Source organism: Cherax quadricarinatus, unplaced genomic scaffold, assembly GCF_038502225.1.
Source record: "Cherax quadricarinatus isolate ZL_2023a unplaced genomic scaffold, ASM3850222v1 Contig807, whole genome shotgun sequence".
In the NCBI taxonomy this organism is placed as follows: domain Eukaryota; kingdom Metazoa; phylum Arthropoda; class Malacostraca; order Decapoda; family Parastacidae; genus Cherax; species Cherax quadricarinatus.
This window is the reverse complement of record NW_027195833.1, coordinates 1-23,555: the sequence shown is the minus strand read 5'-3', so window position 1 is coordinate 23,555 and position 23,555 is coordinate 1. Positions and strand designations below refer to the sequence as shown.

Sequence of the window (23,555 nt, the reverse complement as noted above, 5' to 3'; positions counted from 1 at the left end):
GGTGGGGGTGGGGGGGTGAGAGATGTAAACAAAGATGGCGTCGTCAGACTCAGCGTCGTAACTCTGGTCTACACCCACACCACAATCTTGTGTCATGTTTGGTGTTATAATGGGCGTGTAGTGGGTGATAATGGGCGGGTTGATGGTGGATCATGATAGACGTCACCCATGACGCCATGATCACCGCCAGGATCATGAGGATACTCAGAAATAAGGTGGTTCTGACGGTGGTCTTCCTGGTGGGTCTCCTCTACTGTTCTCTCTCTCTCTGGTCTCAGGTAATTATTATTATTATTATTATTATTATCATCATCATTATTATTATTGGAGGGCAGCCGGGGGGGTGACCTTCATGCAGGGATCCTCATCCAAGGTGTTAGAACTGATACTTCCCATCACTACTGTTCTATATCAACTTACGGGTTTAGCGCTCTTGTCATTAATAATAATAATTATAATAACAATGATAATAAAAACAATAATAATACTGGTTAATAATAATAATAATAAAAATAATATTAATATTAACAATAATGAAACAACACTAAAACAATGATAATATTAACTATAATAATAATAATAATAATAATAATAATAAGTGGAGGTGTCAGCAGATGATGTATGAAAGAAGAAATTAATAATATAACTAAAGACGGGGGATCACCGAGATGTCTGCGGTGACGACGAACGTTGTCCATGGACGCAACGATGGGAATATATGAGAGTATAATTATACCGCTGCTGTTATATGTGAAGAATACGTGATGAATGTTGTAACAAGGAGAAGGCTGGAGGCACCGTAGATTGTTGCGAATAAGAAATTTTATAAAGAACTTCAGAATATGGTCTGTTACTATTTTCTTCATAGGCAACGAGATTTTGGATCAGAGATACTTAAAGGTATTTTAGAGTCTTGGGGAAATAATTTCAACTGAGAAACTCCATAGAATAATATTCAAATTTATTAAAGTATTTAAATACAATACTTTATCTTCTCTCTGTAGTTAATGTAACTTAATACTTAGTACAATAAATTTACCATATATATTTAGTTCAAAATCATGGAAATATCACATTAATAAGGAAGATTAATTTTTCTTCGTGTAATTAAGTCTTCACTAACATTTACGTCTTTGTCTTAACAAGACTGCGTAAACTCAAACTACAAAATGTACAAGATTTAACAAGACTTGTGAATCCGGCCGTAAAGGAAGTAGAAAGCAAGAGTTTGTCTGAGAAGACGTATCTCTATGGATTACTGAACTGACCAAGAATGTAAATATGAAAATCTTCAGAGCAATGAGGAACAAACTGAGTCAGCTCTAGAGTCTAATTCTCAAACCCATTTAAACTGTACACCGTAAGAGAGAACCAATATACGATCAGTTGTCAAGGCTAGAGCAGTGAGCGGACTGACTACCTGCCAGTCTGTTGACCCGTCATCAGGTTGGATCACCTGACCCAAACGTCAGTCAGCCGGACATAAACAATTGAACAATTCACCGGATGGTTCCGAGACTTATGCTCTATACACATAATAATCCTACCTAATAATAATAATAATAAAATAATAGTGATAATACCATGGTATTTTTTATATATTAACAGATAATAATATAATGCCGAAAGTCACTATTTTAGCTATAAACGGGGACTTTCGCGCTATAATATTAAGTGATGATCATATTCTCTTAAAATAGTTAAATAACGCAGGATGACCAATTTCCAAGATATAACACAGATGTTGTGTCTGACGGCAACGTCTGGTGTGGATGTTGTGTCTGACGGCAACGTCTGGTGTGGATGTTGTGTCTGACGGCAACGTCTGGTGTGGATGTTGTGTCTGACGGCAACGTCTGGTGTGGATGTTGTGTCCGACGGCAACGTCTGGTGTAGATGTTGTGTCTGACGGCAACGTCTGGTGTGGATATTATGCTGATAATTTGTAGTTTGGTAGTTAGGAGGAGGTGAGGGATCACTAAAACTGTTGTCCAGAGGGCTGAGGAAGGGTTGTTGAGGTGGTTCAGACATGTAGAGAGAATGGAACGAAACAGAATGACTTTGAGAGCGTATAAATCTGTAGTGGTGGGAAGGCGGGGTAGAGGTTGGAGGGAGGGGGTAAAGCAGGTTTTGCCTGCGAGGGGCTTGGACTTCCAGCAAGTGTGTGTGAGTGTGTTAGGAGTGAATGGAGACAAATGGTTTTTCGGACTTAACGTGCTGTTGGAGTGTGAGGAAAGTAACATTTATGAAGGGGTTCAGGGAAACCGGCAGGCCGGACTTGAGTCCTGGAGATGGGAAGTACAGTGCCTGCACTCTGAAGGAGGGGTGTTAATGTTGCAGTTTTATAACTGTAGTGTAAAGCACATCTCTGGCAAGACAGTGATGGAGTGAATAATGAAAGTTTTCCTTTTTCGTCCCACCCTGCCGTGGTTGCCAATGTGTTATTAAAAAATAAAAAATAAAACGTCAGTTTCGGTAATATTTTATATTTTTTACCATTATAGATTTATTTATAAGTTTTATTTTTATGTGTATGTATTTGGGGTGTGCCAAGGTATTTGTATCAGTTAATTTTGATGGTATCAGTAGCGGGCTGATGCTGAGTATCGGTGTTGGCCAATTTTGAGTGTACCATTACAGTATCGGTGGATATCAGCTAATTGTGATGGTATTGGTAGCACCTTAAAATCCAGCATCAGTATCAGTATTAGTAAAAAATCTGGTATCATCTGATCCCAAGTATGTACAGTCTCTCCTCACTTAGTGACATACTCGTTTACCAACGACTCGGACTTACGACGGGCTCTCTGACCAGTATGCATACCTAAATAATGTATATTAGAGCTGATTTCCTCAATTCTATTTATTACAATATACAGTACACTGCCGTATAAACATTTAAAAATATACCAGAAATGTTATAAACGGTGCAAAGGTGACATTAAAACAATATCAAAGATGGTTGACACAAACCCACTGCCATTATAGTATGCTCCTTGCTTAGCGACAAATTTGGTTACCGACGAGGTCTTAGGAATGGAATTCCATAGTTAACCCGTAAACGGTCCAAACGTATATATACGTTTTTTCAATATTTGAAAGTATGTAAAAAAAGTAGATTTTTTTTTTTTTTTACATTTGAAAATGTGTAGATAACTTTGATCTACTTTGTTTTTTGTTATACAGTGGACCCCCGCATAACGTTGGCATCGCATAGTGCTAAATCCGCATAGCGATACATTTTCTCGCTAAAATTTTGCCTCGCATAGTGCTAAAAAATTCGCTCAACTCGATTCATCCGAGACACGTCCATGCGGCCTGAGCCAGCCTCATTTGTTCTACCAGTGGCATTGTTTACAAGCCAGCCTCCGCGGTAACATTCAAGTATACAATCGGAACATTTTGTATTATTACAGCCTTTTTATAGTGATTTCACCTGAAAAATAAGTGACCATGGGCCCCAAGAAAGCTTCTAGTGCCAACCCTACAGGAATAAGGGTGAGAATTACTATGGAGATGAAGAAAGAGATCATTGCTAAGTATGAAAGTGGAGTGCGTGTCTCCGAGCTGGCCAGGTTGTATAGTAAACCCCAGTCAACCATCGCTTCTATTGTGTCCAAGAGAACGGCAATCAAGGAAGCTGTTCTTGCCAAAGGTTTAACTGTGCTTTCGAAACAGAGATCGCAAGTGATAGAAGATGTTGAGAGACTGTTATTGGTGTGGATAAATGAAAAACAGATAGCAAGAGATAGCATCTCTCAAGCGATCATAATTGAAAAGGCTAGGAAGTTGCACGAGGATTTAATTAGAAAAATGCCAGCAACTAGTGGTGATGCGAGTGAATTTAAGGCCAGCAAAGGTTGGTTTGAGAGATTTAAGAGGCGTAGTGGCATACATAGTGTGATAAGGCATGGTGAGGCTGCCAGTTCGGACCACAAAGCAGCTGAAAAATATGTGCAGGAATTCAAGGAGTACATAGACAGTGAAGGACTGAAACCTGAACAAGTGTTTAATTGTGATGAAACAGGCCTGTTTTGGAAGAAAATGCCAAGCAGGACCTACACTACTCAGGAGGAAAAGGCACTCCCTGGACATAAGCCTATGAAAGACAGGCTTACTCTTCTCATGTGTGCCAATGCTAGTGGTGATTGCAAAGTGAAGCCTTTATTGGTGTATCACTCTGAAACTCCCAGAGTGTTCAGGCAAAAGAATGTCCTCAAGGCTAATTTGTGTGTGCTGTGGAGGGCAAACAGTAAGGCATGGGTCACTAGGGACTTTTTCTATGACTGGTTACACCAAGCATTTGCCCCTACTGTGAAAAATTACCTAACTGAAAAGAAATTAGACCTTAAGTGCCTCCTGGTGTTAGACAATGCCCCTGGTCATCCTACAGACATGGCAGAGTGACTTTATGGGGACATGAGCTTCATTAAGGTGAAGTTTTTGCCTCCTAATACCACTCCTCTCCTGCAGCCCATGGACCAGCAGGTTATTGCAAACTTCAAAAAACTGTACACAAAAGTTCTGTTTGAAAGGTAGGTACTTTGTAGTGACCTCAGAAACTCAGCTGACTCTAAGAGAGTTTTGGAGAGAGCACTTTAATATTCTCAATTGTGTAAACCTTATAGGTAAGGCTTGGGAGGGAGTGACTAAGAGGACCTTGAACTCTGCTTGGAAGAAACTGTGGCCAGAATGTGTAGACCAAAGGGATTTTGAAGGATTTGAGGCTAATCCTGAGAATCCTATGCCAGTTGAGGAATCCATTGTGGCATTGGGGAAGTCCTAGGGGTTGGAGGTTAGTGGGGAGGATGAGGAAGAGTTGGTGGAGGAGGACAATGAAGAACTAACCACTGATGAGCTCCTAGATCAACTTCAAGAGCAAGAGGCCAGACCTGGGGAAACTGGTTCAGAGGAGGGGAGAGAGAAATTGAAGAAATTGCCTACTACAAAGATTAAGGAAATCTGTGCAAAGTGGCTTGAAGTGCAAACCTTCATGGATGAAAATCATCCTCACACAGCTATTGCAAGCCGTGCTGGTGACTATTACACTGACAATGTTGTGAAACACTTTAGGAAAGTCATAAAGGAACGAGAGGTACAGGCCACTATGGACAGATATGTTGTGCGACAGAAGTCCAGTGACTCTGAAGCTGGTCCTATTGGCATTAAAAGAAGAAGGGAAGTAACCCCGGAAAAGGACTTGCTACCTCAAGTCCTAATGGAAGGGGATTCCCCTTCTAAACACTAAAACCATCCAGTCTCCCCTCCTCCCATCTCATCAATCATCACCACATCTTCAATAAAGGTAAGTGTCATGTAACTGTGCATGTTTTCTTAAGTTTATGTGTATTAAAATTAATATTTCATGTGGTAATTTTTTTTTTTTCATACGTTTGGGTGTCTTGCACGGATTAATTTGATTTCCGTTATTTCTTATGGGGAAAATTAATTCGCGTAACAATAATTTCACATAACATTGAGCTCTCAGGAACGGATTAATAGCGTTATGCGGGGGTCCACTGTATTTGAAAATATGTAAAAAAAAAAGGTAGATCTACTTTTGGAGCACTACTCATGTGAATGTAGATCTGCTTGGACCGTTTACGAGTTAAGTGAGGAAAAGCTGTATTATTGTGTATTTAGAATGTTTGCATCAACCACATTCCTTCCTGTGTACAGGCGCTCCTCGACTTACAGTGATGTTACATTTAAAATGTCGTAAGTCAAATATGAATGTATGCTGAATAAATAACTACTGCCGCTGAATAAGTAAATAAATAAATAATTACTATAACTAACTAAATACAAGTATTGAAAACTAAATAAATGAATACAAGTTATGGACTTGTCAAAGCATCGTAAGTCAAGTCCTGCATCACTTCCCAGATTTCGTGCAGTATACAAAAATAAATCCACTAAACCATTCTCGTGCCCAGAGTCTTGTTTCTCGAGCAGAAAATTGTTCTTAGGGTCTGGATTCTAGTAATATTTAAAATCCACAGAACACAAGTAGCCCCATTGAGAGTGAGGCGGAAGTCGCAGGAAGGGTCGAATTTCACTGGGGTCCCGATTCCGCCAACGGCACATCCAACGACAAGGTCACGACCTGCAGAAACTCTGTCCAGGGGAAGGTACTCCTGGCTGATGATCAAGGTGAGACAAGGTCAGGTTTGGTATTTCATTTTGAAGCAAGTTAATAGTCTGCCTTAACCCTTTGACTGTCGCGGCCGTATACATACGTCTTACGAGATACCGTGTTTGACGTATATATACTCATAAATTCTAGCGGCTTCAGATCAAGCAGGAGAAAGCTGGTAGGCCTACATGTGAGAGAATGGGTCTGTGTGGTCAGTGTGCACCATATAAAAAAAATCCTGCAGCACGCAGTGCATAATGAGAAAAAAAACTCCGACCATTTTTTTTAATTAAAATGCCGAATTTGTGGTCTATTTTCGTATAGTATTTATGGTTGTATTCTCATTTTCTTGGTCTCATTTGATAGAATGGAAAACATATTATAGAAGTAGAGGTGATTTTGATTGATTTTACTATAAAAAGAACCTGGAAGTGGAGCTCAAAGTAGGGGAAATGTTTGATTTTTGCCAATGTTCAAAAGTAAACAAATGATGCCATTGTCCAATAAATGTCCAACTAGCCATTCTAATATGCAGTCATGAATGGGTTGACATTATTTGTACAATTATTACAGTATTGCAGTAGTCTGCATAACAGTAAGTCTTCTATTTTTTGTTTGAATAAAAATTCAAAATAGAAAGCAAGAGTAATATCAGAGGGGCCTGGAGACATGACTGATGAACAAAGAAAATGTTATTTTAGAGCCAGGAATGTCTGCATTGTTCATTCTGGACCTCATTTTGAAATTGTCATATTTTTTAATTTTCGTGAAATTGGCCAAATTGCAAATTTCGGACCACATTATTGGGTAGTTGACATCGGTAAATGGGCAGTTTCTTGTACTCAATCGATAGAAAAAATGGAGTTCTAAAGGGATAGCTATGAGTTTGGTCGACTGGAACAATGGAATTAGCCGAAAATAGGGCTCAAAGTGGGTGAAATCGCCGATTTGTAAATATCGCCGAGGTCGCTAACTTCGCGAGAGCATAATTCCATCAGTTTTCCATCAAATTTCGTTTTTTTTGGTGTCAATACAATCGGGAAAAGATTCTCTATCATTTCATAAGAAAAAATAATTTTTTTTTTTTAAATTTTGCAACACCAGGAGACACCTCAGGATTGGGGGTTGCGACAGTCAAAGGGTTAATGTTAGTTCATAATCTTTTAGACATCAGTAACAGCCTGATTGATCAGGTCCTGATCCACCGCGAGGTCTGGTCATGAACTGGGCCACGGGGGCATTGACCCCCGAAACACCCTTCAAGTATACTACAGGTATACTGCAGGTATACTCCAGGTATACTACAGGTATACTCCAGGTATACTCCAGGTATGGCAAGAGAGTTCTAAAACTCACGTTCTGTGATTTGTTTACAATTGTCGTGTTATTACGATTTTGTGAATCCGTCAGCCACTCGCTTGATGCCAGTGCACTTGTAAATTGTGTCCTTCATCCCTTCTGTTGGAAAATCTTCTTCACTCACCGACTGTACTTACTAGGTGCCCCGTGGCCTGGTAGGCAGCGCTCTCGCCTCACACACTGAGTGTCTGGGGTTCAATCCCTGCCTGGGTGGAAACATTGAGTGTGTTTCCTTACACTGGTTGTCACTGTTCACCAAGCAGTAAGTAGGTACCTGGGTGTTAGTAACCTTACACCTGCTGTCACTGTTCACCTAGCAGTAAGTAGGTACCTGGGTGTTAGTTGACTGGTGTGGGTGGCATCCTGGGGGACAAGATTGAAGGATCACAATGGAAATTGGACAGTCCTCGGTGATGTACTGACTTACTTGGGTTATCCTGGGTGGCTAACCTTCCCTATTCTGGGTTATCCTGGGTGGCTAACCCACCCTACCCTGGGTTACCCTGGGTGGCTAACCCACCCTCCCCTGGGTTATCCTGGGTGGCTAACCCTCCTTACCCTGGGTGGCTAACCAACCCTCCCCTGGGTTATCCTGGGTGGTTAACCCTCCCTACCCTGGGTTATCCTGGGTGGCTAACACTCCCTACCCTGGGTGGCTAACACTCCCTACCCTGGGTGGCTAACACTCCCTACCCTGGGTGGCTAACACTCCCTACCCTGGGTGGCTAACACTCCCTACCCTGGGTGGCTAACACTCCCTACCCTGGGTGGCTAACACTCCCTACCCTGGGTGGCTAACACTCCCTACCCTGGGTGGCTAACACTCCCTACCCAGGGTACCCTGGCTGGCTAACCCTCTGGGCTAAAAATCCCAACAAAATCTTATCTCTCCCATCTCCTAATGGTATACCATTGCAGACAGTGGTATTCTAACCTTTGATGTACTGTGAAAGAAAGGAAAAGCAAGTTCTGGAGTGTTGCATTTGCTACTGTGAACATGATGTTACTATTACAAGTGATAAAAGAAAGGAAAGGCAAGTTCTGGAGTGTTGCTACTGTGAACATGATGTTACTATTACAAGTGATACAAGAATAAATAGAGGAAGCAAAGCGTCCAGCATCAAAATTAATTTTCTGGCACTAAACTCCTAGTGACTGAAGAAACATGCTGATCTTCCAGAGCGGGTACAATAGCACCTGTGAGACCAGAACCAGGTAAACCTGGGTTAAGGTATACCTGGAGAGGGTTTCAGGGGTCATCGCCCCCATGGGTCGGTCTGAGACCAGGTAGACTAAGAGATGGGGGGGGTCAGAAGCAAGTGTTATTCCCTGCAAACACAGCTAGCTTAGTACAGTAAGTCCCTGACTTACAAACTTGTTAAGAGGCTTCTGCATTGTCTATTATGACATTATATCATTATTGTGTATTTTCATTTATTTTATTAACACATCGGTCGTTCCCCACCAAGGCAGGGTGGCCCAGAAAAAGAAAAACTTTCACCATCATTCACTCTGTCACTGTCTTGCCAGAGGTGCACTTGCACTACAGTTACAAAACTGCAACATTAACACCCCTCCTTCAGAGTGCAGACACTGTACTTCCCATCTCCAGGACTCAAGTCCGGCCTGCCGGTTTCCCTGAATCCTTCATAAATGTTACCTTGTTCACACTCCAACAGCACGTCAAGTCCTAAAAACCATTTGTCTCCATTTGCTCCTATTTACCACACACACACATGCTTGCTGGAAGTCCAAGCCCCTCTCACACAAAACCTCATTTACCCCCTCCCTTCAACCTTTCCTAGGCCGACCCAAACCCAGAAGGTCCCCAACATGTTCCTAAGTTGAAGATTTCCTGTATTATGAATATTATACACAATTCATGAGGTCTCCAATTTGTTTGTAAGTCAAGGACTTACAATATATATATACAGTGATTAGTGGATTACAGTAGATCCCCAGTAGAGCAGAATAATTGAGATTGGATGGACAGGATAATGGAGATTGGATGGTCAGTAATGGAAGTTATGGAGGTTAAAGGAGAGAATGTTTTACACAAGTAACTTGCACATGAGAAAGAAGCTTATGAGGCTGTTTTTGTCCAATTTGAACCACTTACAAGTTACACTGTGACTTGTAAATGGTCCAAATTGGACACACACAGCCTCAAAAGCTTCTTTCTCATGTGCAAGTTATTTGTGTATTGTGCCAGTTTCGGTATTATGTCTTCTTGTTCTTTAAGAGATTGTTTTACTGTGATTGTAACAACAATGGATAATTCTGTAATCAACCACTGGACTTTGTTATTTGTGACTCAATTTACCCAGTGGATTTTATTTCATATTCCTGAAGTACATTACACCTACCATCTGACTTACGACCGAGCTTGGTTCCGACCAACTGGTTGTAAGTCAAAATGGACGTAAGTCAAACCTCACTACTGAATATCAACATCACATTTTTGTAATGATTTTATTTTATTGTTTTATTTTGGTATTTCATTTTTTACTTAACTTTTTATGCTGTTAGTACTGTATTTTATATTGTAAGGTTTAGGATAAACACTGTGTACATCACAAACAGTTGTTTATTTCCCAGAAATTTGGCATACAAGACACGGTCGTAAGTCGAGTGGTCGTATGTCGAGCAGGTCGCAAGTCAGATGGTAGGTGCATATAAAGGTGTTACAACGAAGGTGCGGTAGCAAGATAGCCAAGAAAGTGTAAGTCGGGTGTCCAACCTTCTCCACAGCTGCCACATCATATACAGTATTCGACACATTTTTTGCAGGTCGAAGAACAAAATCGGTCTTATAAATAAATGTAAATGAATAAGAGACTGAAGTGACTGAAAATGGGAGTTTAATGTTATTTTTACTATTTATAAATACAGTAGTTCCCCTTATCCACAGGGGATGTTTCCAGGATCTGCCGTGGATAGTAGCCAACCCTATGTATGTGTCATTTTTCGTTTGCATACATGCCTATTATAAAGTTCAATTGATAAATTATGCACAATAAGTGGAGAACTGTCGCTTTTTCACTGATGGGAAACACTTCACAGCTTGTCTTAGTCTTTGAAGAACTTCCACAATCACACCATCACTACTTCTGCACTTTGAGGCCATTATTATGCAAAAATTAAGGGTTATTCTTGGGTTATAGTAAACCACGGATAACAGAAATCGTGTGTATCAGACCCATGGATATGGAGTCCTACTGTATTTGAAGTTTCTGTGCACCACATGCGGCCCATGGGCCGCAGTTTGCCGACCCCTGGTATGTGTGTTAAGGTGCTGTTCACACTTTCATTACATCCGAAGTGTAACAAGGTTCATACCCACCTAGGCTACCAGCAGCAACAGCCTGTTTGACGAGCCTGGTCCATGGCCGGGCTCCTGGAGTAGAAAACTCTTCGAACTCATCAGAGGTATAAAAGGTATCCCATTTCCCCAGGTGCTGTAAGACCCCCTATGGGTTTAGAACTTCCTCATGAATATACAATCTCTCCTCACTTAGCAACATACTCGTTTATCAATGATCGGACTTACGACAGGCTGTCTGATTAGTATGACCGGGTTGTGTGCGGCCAACAGTAACAGCCTGGTTGATCAGGCACTGATCAACCAGGGGGCATTGACCCCCGAAACCCTCTCCAGGTATACTCCAGGTAATTATAGTATGCTCCTTGCTTAGTGACGAATTTGTTTACCGACGTGGTCTTAGGAACAGAACTCCATCATTAAGTGAGGAGAGGCTATTGTAATAATCTAAGAGGATACAATGTCTAAGAAAATCTCATAGAAGAATTTTTTTCAGGCTATGTGTGCCATCGAGTGGATCGTTTGAGCAGCGGGTGTTGCAATATTGCGGTGGATACGACACGTCGCTATGCATGTGACACATGCAACGCTCATGGGTGCTGCGCCATCTATGAGTATTGCGTGTCCTGTTGCCTTCATCCTGATAAGGTGAGTCAAAATGCATTTTCTGGTTATAAGTGATGAATTACAGTGTACTAAGTGTTAAGCAGCAGATAAAACCGAGTACAGATGCCACCGTGTCTTGGTGGGAAATGACTGATGTGATAATAAAAATCTATAACATTATTATACTTCATTAAATGATAATAAAATACAGTGGACCCCCGGTTTACGATATTATTTCATCCCAGAAGTATGTTCAGGTGCCAGTACTGACCGAATTTGTTCCCATAAGGAATATTGTGAATTAGATTAGTCCATTTCAGACCCCCAAACATACACATACAAACGCACTTACATAAATACACTTACATAATTGGTCGCATTGGGAGCTGATCGTAAACCGGGGGTCCACTGTACATTATTACACCTCAGAAATGGCAGATTCATTTTTGCCATACATCTTGGCAACTTTAGCATACAATTTTTTCTTCTTGTTGTATTAAGTTGAGAATTAGCATTTCTTCACTGATGGGAAGCATTTCTTGGCTTCTCTTAGGCTTTGCAGAAATGCGAGTATCATTGCTTTAGGGCCATTATTAAGCAAAATTAAGGCTTATTTATAGACCACGGTAAATTGTGGATAACTGAATCTACGGAAAGCAAATCCGCAGATATGAGGGTTGCTACTGTACATTCTGTTATTTTGTTCTATAGTTTAGGGGAGGTGGATAGTGACTGCTTCATTACGTGCTCATTTTACATTGTTGGTTTTGTGATATACAGTGGACTCTTGAATTTCATCCCTTTCCCAAATGTAAAACTACGGTTATTCTCTAAAAAATGTATTTTTTGTTAATATTTGTGGGTGTCTGGAATGGATTAATTGGATTTACATTATTTCTTATGGGAAATATTAACAAAAAATATATTTTATAGAGAATAACTATAGTTTTACATACAGAAAAGGCATGATAAAATTCGAGGCTCCACTGTATTTGTGCTCTTTTCGTCTCATGAGGTGGGAATGCAGGTTGTAGTAGTCTCACACTGGTAGTACTGTTGACCATTCTGTATGCATGACTCATGAAATCGTAATGACACGATTGCAAACAAACGCGACGGGCTAGAGTTTTGATACTCTCTGACCGCGGGTTCAATCCCGGCCGGGGTATGGTTTATTCTGTATGCATACTTGTTGAAGAATTAGACACATGTACAACATCTGGGTATCTTTATTTGTAGACATTTTGCTATCCAGTGGCTTTATCAGTGCAAATTCCAGGGCATAATATGAAGACTGTAGAACTATGTACAAGAATGTGGTGATTTTCACCAACTCCAGGACTGAGGGACTGATTACTTCATCTTTGTATATGGTTTTACAGTCTTCCCATTATGTCCTTGAATTTGGGAGTTTGGGAGAGGTTTTGGATATTGGTTATTTGGAGTGACATTTAAATTATCATATCTGAGTGTTTCTGTGAAGACAGTGATTTTGTATGAATGATGGTGAAAGTGTTGAATGATGAAAGTTTTTTCTTTCTTTTTGGGTTGCCCTGACATGTTGCAAAACAAGCCACTGGATGGTGAAACATCTGCAGATCAATACACAAATAACCCGCACATAGAAGAGAGGAGTTTACGACAACTTTCCTTGTATGAATCTTAGTCTTGGCTTCGTCTCTGTAGATGCCTTCTTCTCCCACTACATTGCTAAATGCTCCAAACTTCAGAACACCTGTGACTTAACCTGATTCCTCCTTTTTTCTTCTTCTCCCTCTTCCCCTTTCCTCTCTCCCTTTTTCTTTTCTCTTCTGGGTTGTCTTTCTTTCTTCTGTCTTGTGTTTCTGTTCCTTCATTATTTATTTCATTACTTCCCCTCATCCCCCACCTCTGTGTTCTTGCTCTCCCTCTGTGGGCACCTAGCTCCCTTGCAGTGCTCCCCTTTCTTTGTATTTGATTGGCTCCTCCTCCTCCTTAATTCCCCCCCCCCACCCACCACCACCACCACCACCACCACCGCCGCCACCGCCGCCGCCTCCACCACCGCCACCACTGCCACCACCGCCGCCACCGCCGCCGCCACCGCCGCCACCGCCGCCACTGCCGCCACCGCCACCACCGCCACCACCGCTGCCACTGCCGCCACCACTGCCACCACCACCACCACCTCCTCCTCCTTCTCCTCCTCCTCCTCCTCCTCCTCCTCCTCCTCCTCCTCCTCCTCCTCCTGCCTATATATACCCGTCCTGCTCCACTTCTCGTTAGTGTGACTTTGTAAATGGTCCAAGTCGGACCGAAATGTCGTCAAAAGCTCCTCTCTTCTATGAGCGGGTTATTTGTGTATTGTTCCAGTCATGGTATTGTGCCTTTTTTTTTGTTATTATCTGCAGATCAAGATACCCAGATGTTGCACATGTATCTAATTCTTCATCTTGTTGTACTGTACACCTTAAATGTATATGTGCACTTGTGTTCCTGCCTCAATATGTAATTTGTTACATCCCACACATGGAATACAGCCTCTCCCCATATAGTGATGTACTTGTTTACCAACAATATACAGTACACTGCTGCATAAACATTTAAAAATATACCAGAAATGTTATAAATGGTGCAAAGGTGACATTAGAACAATATCAAAGATGGTTGACACAAACCCACTACCATTATAGTATGCTCCTTGCTTAGCAACAAATTCATTTACCAACGTGGTCTTAGGAACGGAACTCTGTCGTTAAGTGAGGAGAGGCTGTACTACAAACTCCCTCTCTGTTATTATCTCCTGTGTTGTGTTATTATGGGTATGTTTCATCACATTTACATCCTTTCAGAAATCCCTACTGAAGAAAGTGCTGGGGCAGATTAGTGAGAACAGTCCACTGTATGCCTCGGTGTCTGACCACTTTGAGCTGTGTCTGGTGAAGTGCCGTACCTCCAGCCAATCAGTGCAGCATGAGACACTCTACATTGACCCTCGTGCCAAGCACTGTTATGGCCAGGGACCCCCACCACTGTCTAACAATGAAACGTGAAGGAGAGTGAGGTTGTACACCTAGAATGCTCTAGGATTTTGTAATTTCGAATATGCTTCCTATTATGCATTCGTAGACTCAACACCCAATCGCTGCTACGTATGACGACTTTTCCAATCTCTAAACGCTACGCAGGAAATAAGAATTTGTGCAGTTGAAATACAATATATTGTGGGTCTAATAATTGCTTCCTTTTGCCTTGATTATTTGTAATCTGCTTTCCATAGTTTAATCACAAAACCTCACATGATAATTTGTGTTTGCAGTTAATATATAACTGGTTTTCATATTAGTCCATTTTCTACATATTCAAAGCAGTGCCTGCACTCTGAAGGATGGAGTGGGGCTGTTACAGTCCTGGAGGTGGGAAGTACAGTTCCTGTACTCTGGAGGGGGTTGGAATATTACAGTCCTGGAGGTGGGAAGTAGTGTCTGCACTCTGGAGGGGGTTGGAATATTACAGTCCTGGAGGTGGGAAGTACAGTGCCTGCACTCTGGAGGGGGTTGGACTATTACAGTCCTGGAGGTGGGAAGTACAGTGCCAGCACTCTGGAGGGGGTTGGAATATTACAGTCCTGGAGGTGGGAAGTACAGTGCCTGCACTCTGGAGGGGGTTGGACTATTACAGTCCTGGAGGTGGGAAGTACAGTTCCTGTACTCTGAAGGATGGAGTGGGGCTGTTACAGTCCTGGAGGTGGGAAGTACAGTTCCTGTACTCTGAAGGATGGAGTGGGGCTGTTACAGTCCTGGAGGTGGGAAGTACAGTTCCTGTACTCTGAAGGATGGAGTGGGGCTGTTACAGTCCTGGAGGTGGGAAGTACAGTTCCTGTACTCTGGAGGGGGTTGGACTATTACAGTCCTGGAGGTGGGAAGTACAGTGCCAGCACTCTGGAGGGGGTTGGAATATTACAGTCCTGGAGGTGGGAACAGTTCCTGCACTCTGGAGGGGGTTGGAATATTACAGTCCTGGAGGTGGGAACAGTTCCTGCACTCTGGAGGGGGTTGGAATATTACAGTCCTGGAGGTGGGAACAGTTCCTGTACTCTGGAGGGGGTTGGACTATTACAGTCCTGGAGGTGGGAAGTACAGTGCCAGCACTCTGGAGGGGGTTGGAATATTACAGTCCTGGAGGTGGGAACAGTTCCTGCACTCTGGAGGGGGTTGGAATATTACAGTCCTGGAGGTGGGAACAGTTCCTGCACTCTGGAGGGGGTTGGAATATTACAGTCCTGGAGGTGGGAAGTACAGTGCCAGCACTCTGGAGGGGGTTGGAATATTACAGTCCTGGAGGTGGGAACAGTTCCTGCACTCTGGAGGGGGTTGGAATATTACAGTCCTGGAGGTGGGAAGTACAGTGCCAGCACTCTGAAAGAGGGGTTGGAATGTTATAGTCAGAGGGTTTGGTTATGATGTCAGCACACTCCTACAAAGATGGAATTATGTTGTCGTCTTCAGGTCACCATACTTTGGCAGGACACTGCTAGTGAATTAAAAAAAATCCAAGTATTATAATCAAACTAGACAGCAAATAAATACTGATATCAAAAAGAAGCATTTTCAAAGTATTGGACTCGTATCATTACACAAATTTTTGTTTACTGTCCAGTGTTGACATGCAAAATCTTCATGAAAAATGAAGTCTGTAGATTGTATAAATAACAGAGAACTTATATACTAGTGTCTTTCATAATGCAAAGAAAAATTTCTCAGTTTTTCATACGACGAAATTTATTTCAGTGTATTTATGTTTGTTTTAGCGACAGCTCTTAGATGTTGTACTTGGAAATCCCTATAGCCATGAAATATAAGTTGGGTGTATCCAGTACAGAACATGTATTTACATTTTTGTTGTAGCATATAAGTTTTTAGAATTTTTAGCATTGTAGGTCAGTATTTTAGTTATTTTTAAATAATTCCATTATAGAGGGCAAGTTTAGGTTGTCACTGTTAGCATGGGCTCCACTGTGACCACAAACACAAGGTTCTTACAGATGAATCCCACACTATGCTGGTGTGGGAGTCATCTTTAAAAATCTGCATTTGTCAGTGGTGTCTGCTGTTATGTCTGCTACCTTATTCAAACAGGATGGAAAGTGCAGTGTGCTGTTATGTCTGTTATTTTCTTCAAGCAAGATGGAAAGTGCAGTCTGCTGTTAAATCTACTGTCTTCTTCAAGCAGGACAACAAGTGCGTAAGATTTTACAAATGTCTTTTCTGACAGAAATGTAGATACTAAATCTCCACATTATCTAGCATAACTGTCTATATATTTTTTACAAGTATCTATCAGTTTGAGCCGAGGGAAAAGATGTAGAACTAAGCCACACTGGCTTTCTCGGGTTATCCTTAATTATTAACCCAACAGAGTGGATGATCCAGAGGAAGTCCTCAGTGTTAACTGACTTTATCACAGCATTGAAGACATGTTCAATAAAGGCTTGCTTTCATCCCCTATTTTGTAGGGATCAATGGATACAAAGATATCAGGACTCAAATGAGGGATTCTCTTTGTAATTAAAAGCATTTTCTCTCTCTCTCTCTGACAAGCATCACACAAACTTCTCTTCAACACTTGCCTTGAGATAGAGAGAGGAAGAGAACCAGACAAGAAATTTCTCTTTTTGGTATACTGGTCTTTGCTTCTCTCCCTAATCGTACACACACGCGCATGTTGTCTGTGTCGTGCGTAACTGCAGATGTGGAGATTTAGTTGTGCATATGCTTTGGTGCTCACTGTCAGCCAACCTATATATTACAGTCAACTCTATTATAACTCTCCTCTATACACAACAGTTTTTTGTAAATGCAATTAAAAAAAGCGTATATGAAATTGAATAACACGTGAAAGGACGTTCATTATATAGTGGTACCTTGAGTTACGAGCTTAATTCATTCCAGGAGGCTGTTCGAGTGCCGATAACGAACAAATTTGTTTCCATAAGGAATATTGTAAATTAGATTAATCCGTTTCAGACCCCCAAAAATACACTTACAAAATTGTTCGAGATGGGAGCTGCTCGTATCTCAAGGTACCATCATATACGCTAATTTTGGAAGGGCTTTTTCAGTCAAATGTACAAAAAATCACACCCTATAGAGGAGCTTTATAACAGAGAGCTTATGTACTTCACAGTACAGTAATGGTCAATTTTATTTACATTGACGACTATTGTGTACGAAAGTCAAATAGGAATAATTTTTATTGTGAATTTTATATTGTTTTTGTTGTTACCTTTAAAAATCCTATATATTAGTAGCACTAAGTTAAGGTTTATGAAATTATTTTCAGATTTAATTTTTTATCGTGATTAATGTGTTCAGAGGAAAGTGATTAAAATGGGGAATGGACTATGTGGTGATAATTAGGTTTGATCCAAGGAAATTGAAAGAAGAGGAGGGCCCAGTTTGTTTGGCTCTAAACACAAATAACCCGCACATAGAAGAGAGGAGCTTACGACGATGTTTCGGTCCGACTTGGACCATTTACAAAGTCCAAGTCAGACCGAAACGTCGTCGTAAGCTCCTCTCTTCTATATGCGGGTTATTTGTGTATCGTTCCAGTCATGGCATTATGCCTTTTTTTGTTACTTTTGGCTCTAAAATTTGTGACCCTATACGACAAGCGAAAATCACCAGCGAATAGGAAAGAGCCTTTATTTTTCATTGTCGAATGATCTAAAATGCCCGGTAACATGTTTACACTATCATATAATGAGTGCTTAATACTGCTAGGTATAAAAATGAGATAAGTAAAATAAACACACAGTACACATAGGTGAAGTTTGACAGGTCCCGTTTAAGACACGTAGGTGAAGTTTGACAGGTCCCGTTTAAGACAAGTAGGTGAAGTTTGACAGGTCCCGTTTAAGACACGTAGGTGAAGTTTGACAGGTCCCGTTTAAGACACGTAGGTGAAGTTTGACAGGTCCCGTTTAAGACACGTAGGTGAAGTTTGACAGGTCCCGTTTAAGACATGTAGGTGAAGTTTGACAGGTCCCGTTTAAGACACGTAGGTGAAGTTTGACAGGTCCCGTTTAAGACACGTAGGTGAAGTTTGATAGGTCCCGTTTAAGACACGTAGGTGAAGTTTGACAGGTCCCGTTTAAGACACGTAGGTGAAGTTTGACAGGTCCCATTTAAGACACGTAGGTGAAGTTTGACAGGTCCCGTTTAAGACACGTAGGTGAAGTTTGACAGGTCCCGTTTAAGACACGTAGGTGAAGTTTGACAGGTCCCGTTTAAGACATGTAGGTGAAGTTTGACAGGTCCCATTTAAGACACGTAGGTGAAGTTTGACAGGTCCTGTTTAAGACACGTAGGTGAAGTTTGACAGGTCCCATTTAAGACACATAGGTGAAGTTTGACAGGTCCCGTTTAAGACACGTAGGTGAAGTTTGACAGGTCCCGTTTAAGACACGTAGGTGAAGTTTGACAGGTCCCATTTAAGACACATAGGTGAAGTTTGACAGGTCCCGTTTAAGACACGTAGGTGAAGTTTGACAGGTCCCATTTAAGACACGTAGGTGAAGTTTGACAGGTCCCGTTTAAGACACGTAGGTGAAGTTTGACAGGTCCCATTTAAGACACATAGGTGAAGTTTGACAGGTCCCATTTAAGACAAGTAGGTGAAGTTTGACAGGTCCCGTTTAAGACACGTAGGTGAAGTTTGACAGGTCCCATTTAAGACACGTAGGTGAAGTTTGACAGGTCCCATTTAAGACAAGTAGGTGAAGTTTGACAGGTCCCGTTTAAGACACGTAGGTGAAGTTTGACAGGTCCCGTTTAAGACACGTAGGTGAAGTTTGACAGGTCCCGTTTAAGACATGTAGGTGAAGTTTGACAGGTCCCATTTAAGACACGTAGGTGAAGTTTGAGAGGTCCCATTTAAGACACGTAGGTGAAGTTTGACAGGTCCCATTTAAGACAAGTAGGTGAAGTTTGACAGGTCCCGTTTAAGACACGTAGGTGAAGTTTGACAGGTCCCATTTAAGACAAGTAGGTGAAGTTTGACAGGTCCCATTTAAGACACGTAGGTGAAGTTTGACAGGTCCCATTTAAGACAAGTAGGTGAAGTTTGACAGGTCCCGTTTAAGACACGTAGGTGAAGTTTGACAGGTCCCATTTAAGACACGTAGGTGAAGTTTGAGAGGTCCCGTTTAAGACACATAGGTGAAGTTTGACAGGTCCCGTTTAAGACATACATTATGTGAAATTTGACTGACAGGTACCACTGCTGGAGCATAAGTAATTTTAACTACCAAGTTAGTACAAAATACAGCAGCAAGGGCCGAGTGGTCACCTTTTGTTATCTTTGACTCCTCGTCAAGTTGGGAACTGACCAGGTTATTGGTAGGCATAACTCTAAATAACTGTGCACGTTTGTATCATTTATTTCAACATGATGTAATGTTTGTTCAGAGAGGGATGACATTTACGTGTGGGTACACAAAGCCGCTTAGTATACAGAGCATTTTACAATTTGTATGGGGGTATAAGTTGGCCACAATTTTAGAAAAACGTTGTAGGCTGCTCTGTTATGAAACTCGTCTTTATAGTGCAATATTTTGTTAAATATGATTGAAAGAGTTCATCCAAAATTGAATAACATTTGAAAAGACCATGGTGTATGCTGTTTAATTTTGAATGTTTGATTTCAATTACATTTGCAGAAAAAAAATCACACTACATAAAATAGCTGTACATACTATGTGTACCTATAACTAAATCAACTTACAGGAGGACCCCACTTTACAGCACTTCACTTTCCAGTGTTTCACTAATACAGCAGTCTTCAGTTATAGCCATTCTTCGTTTATTCCGAGTTTCTACAATAAATATATTTGGGGCTCTGGTGGCCTGGTGGTTAACGCTCTCGCTTCACACGGTGAGGGCCTGGGTTCGATTCCCAGCCAGAGTAGAAACATTGGACGTGTTTCTTTCCACCTGTTGTCTATGTTCACCATCAGTAAAATGGGTACCTGGGTGTTAGTCGACTGGTGTGGGTCGCATCCTGGGACACTGACCTAAGGAGGCCTGGTCACAGACCGGGCCGTGGGGGCGTTGACCCCCGGAACTCTCTCCAGATAAACTCTCCAGATAAACTACTCACTATAAGCTGAGGATGAGAATATTTTAAGGTAAGTAATGTGTGTACTGTATTTGTATTTTTTAGGCCTAACTATTGCTCATGTAATATATGATAGTGTAAACATTACTGGCTTTTCTGTGCATTTGAAAGTAAAAGAAAAGTTATGTTTCACTTTACAGCAGTAGCCCAGAACTTAACCTGCTGTATAAGTGGGGCCCTACAGTAGCCCAGAACTTAACCTGCTGTATAAGTGGGCCCTACAGTAGCCCAGAACTTAACCTGCTGTATAAGTGGGGCCCTACAGTAGCCCAGAACTTAACCTGCTGTATAAGTGGGGCCCTACAGTAGCCCAGAACTTAACCTGCTGTATAAGTGGGCCCTACAGTAGCCCAGAACTTAACCTGCTGTATAAGTGGGGCCCTACAGTAGCCCAGAACTTAACCTGCTGTATAAGTGGGGCCTACAGTAGCCCAGAACTTAACCTGCTGTATAAGTGGGGCCTACAGTAGCCCAGAACTTAACCTGCTGTATAAGTGGGGCCTGCAGTAGCCCAGAACTTAACCTGCTGTATAAGTGGGGCCTACAGTAGCCCAGAACTTAACCTGCTGTATAAGTGGGCCCTACAGTAGCCCAGAACTTAACCTGCTGTATAAGTGGGGCCTACAGTAGCCCAGAACTTAACCTGCTGTATAAGTGGGGCCCTACAGTAGCCCAGAACTTAACCTGCTGTATAAGTGGGGCCTACAGTAGCCCAGAACTTAACCTGCTGTATAAGTGGGGCATACAGTAGCCCAGAACTTAACCTGCTGTATAAGTGGGGCCCTACAGTAGCCCAGAACTTAACCTGCTGTATAAGTGGGGCCTACAGTAGCCCAGAACTTAACCTGCTGTATAAGCAGGGCCCTACAGTAGCCCGGAAGTTAACCTGCTGTATAAGCAGGGCCTTACAGTAGCCCAGAAGTTAACCTGCTGTATAATGGGGCCCTACAGTAGCCCGGAAGTTAACTTGCTGTATAAGCAGGGCCTACAGTAGCCCAGAAGTTAACCTGCTGTATAAGCAGGGCCTTACAGTAGCCCAGAAGTTAACCTGCTGTATAAGTGGGGCCTTACAGTAGCCCAGAAGTTAACCTGCTGTATAATGGGGCCCTACAGTAGCCCAGAAGTTAACCTGCTGTATAAGTGGGGCCTTACAGTAGCCCAGAACTTAACCTGCTGTATAAGTGGGGCCTTACAGTAGCCCAGAACTTAACCTGCTGTATAAGTGGGGCCTTACAGTAACCCAGAAGTTAACCTGCTGTATAATGGGGCCTTACAGTAGCCCAGAACTTAACCTGCTGTATAAGTGGGGCCTACAGTAGCCCAGAACTTAACCTGCTGTATAAGTGGGCCCTACAGTAGCCCAGAACTTAACCTGCTGTATAAGTGGGGCCTTACAGTAGCCCAGAAGTTAACCTGCTGTATAATGGGGCCATACAGTAGCCCAGAAGTTAACCTGCTGTATAATGGGGCCTTACAGTAGCCCAGAAGTTAACCTGCTGTATAAGTGGGGCCTACAGTAGCCCAGAAGTTAACCTGCTGTATAAGTGGGCCCTACAGTAGCCCAGAAGTTAACCTGCTGTATAAGTGGGGCCTACAGTAGCCCAGAAGTTATCCTGCTGTATAATGGGGCCATACAGTAGCCCAGAAGTTAACCTGCTGTATATACAATGTTTTACTACATGTAAACTACATTATCATTATACATCATAAAAACGAAATAAAAATTTGAATTTGAAGTGTGATTTTTTTTTTGTGAATACCATTATAAAAGTAGAGCCAAAATTTAAGAGTACATACTATGGCCTTTCCATGTAACGTTCAATTTTGAATGTCTTTTTCAGTTGCCTTTACTGAAAATTGCACTGTATAGATGGGGTAATGTGGTAGAGATCTGGTTCAGTATTACTAGTGTTGACAGGGTAACACAAGATGTCTGAGTCGCATCCTGGGACAAAACTGACATAATTTGTGGGAAATGATCAGCATAACAAGGGACTTTCTATATAGTAATATGTCACTGATGTCAGCTATGGTCTGTATACCTTGTACATGTGCTGGTATACCTTGTACATGTACTTGTATACCTTGTACATGTACTTGTATACCTTGTACATGTGCTTGTATACCTTGTACATGTACTTGTATACCTTGTACATGTACTGGTATACCTTGTACATGTACTTGTATACCTTGTACATGTACTGGTATACCTTGTACATGTACTTGTATACCTTGTACATATACTTATATACCTTGTACATGTGCTTGTATACCTTGTACATATACTTATATACCTTGTACATGTACTGGTATACCTTGTACATGTACTGGTATACCTTGTACATATACTGGTATACCTTGTACATGTACTGGTATACCTTGTACGTGTACTGGTATACCTTGTACATGTACTTGTATACCTTGTAGATGTACTTGTATACCTTGTACATGTACTTGTATACCTTGTTCGTGTACTGGTATACTTTGTACATGTATACCTTGTACATGTACTTGTATACCTTGTACATGTACTGGTATACCTTGTACATGTACTGGTATACCTTGTACATATACTGGTATACCTTGTACATGTACTGGTATACCTTGTACATATACTGGTATACCTTGTACATGTACTTGTAGAAATAAAGGTATTATTATTATTATTATTATTATTATTATTATTATTATTATTATTCATTGTGAAATGATCGGTCCTGGGACTGTTCAGGCATGATTGATCGTGTGGAAAAGTTTTGGCATACAGTGGCTTCATCAGTCAAAAACAAAGAAATGCAATGAAGAATGGTAGAAAAAGAGGAGTTGAAGTAGTCAGTCCCTCAGTCTGGAGTCGATGTGTTCAGTCCAACTGAACATCAATCATGAAATCAACGTGTTAAGTCCCTGAAAATGATGTATTCAGTCTCGGAATCAATGTTTTCAGTTCATCGATCTTGAAGATTGACGGAATCG

The 23,555-nt window shown here is 41.6% G+C and overlaps 1 protein-coding gene and 2 long non-coding RNA genes across 4 annotated transcripts; 1 reads left to right on the top strand and 2 right to left on the bottom strand.

Annotated features, from left to right (window-relative positions):
* Positions 1 to 23: 23 nt before the first annotated feature.
* Positions 24 to 17,669, top strand: LOC128697250 (SREBP regulating gene protein). 2 transcript variants are annotated; one of them, XM_053788866.2, is made up of 4 exons: positions 24 to 239; positions 6,003 to 6,153; positions 11,314 to 11,465; positions 14,255 to 17,669. In XM_053788866.2, exons 1-4 carry the CDS (start codon positions 153 to 155, stop codon positions 14,453 to 14,455), a joined length of 591 nt encoding a protein of 196 aa, XP_053644841.1. In that variant the 5' UTR covers positions 24 to 152; the 3' UTR covers positions 14,456 to 17,669. The 2 variants fall into 2 exon arrangements, with proteins under 2 accessions (XP_053644841.1, XP_053644840.1); XM_053788865.2 differs by having other exon boundaries at positions 24 to 278.
* Positions 17,670 to 20,836: 3,167 nt separating this feature from the next.
* LOC138851504 (uncharacterized) lies at positions 20,837 to 21,100 on the bottom strand. The gene is made up of 2 exons (XR_011391256.1): positions 20,986 to 21,100; positions 20,837 to 20,944 (listed from the first exon to the last, which is right to left on the bottom strand). It is a non-coding gene; the product is annotated as an uncharacterized lncRNA (long non-coding RNA).
* A 97-nt stretch (positions 21,101 to 21,197) lies between these two features.
* On the bottom strand, positions 21,198 to 21,996 carry LOC138851503 (uncharacterized). The gene is made up of 3 exons (XR_011391255.1): positions 21,875 to 21,996; positions 21,267 to 21,427; positions 21,198 to 21,225 (listed from the first exon to the last, which is right to left on the bottom strand). It is a non-coding gene; the product is annotated as an uncharacterized lncRNA (long non-coding RNA).
* Between the last annotated feature and the right edge of the window lie 1,559 nt (positions 21,997 to 23,555).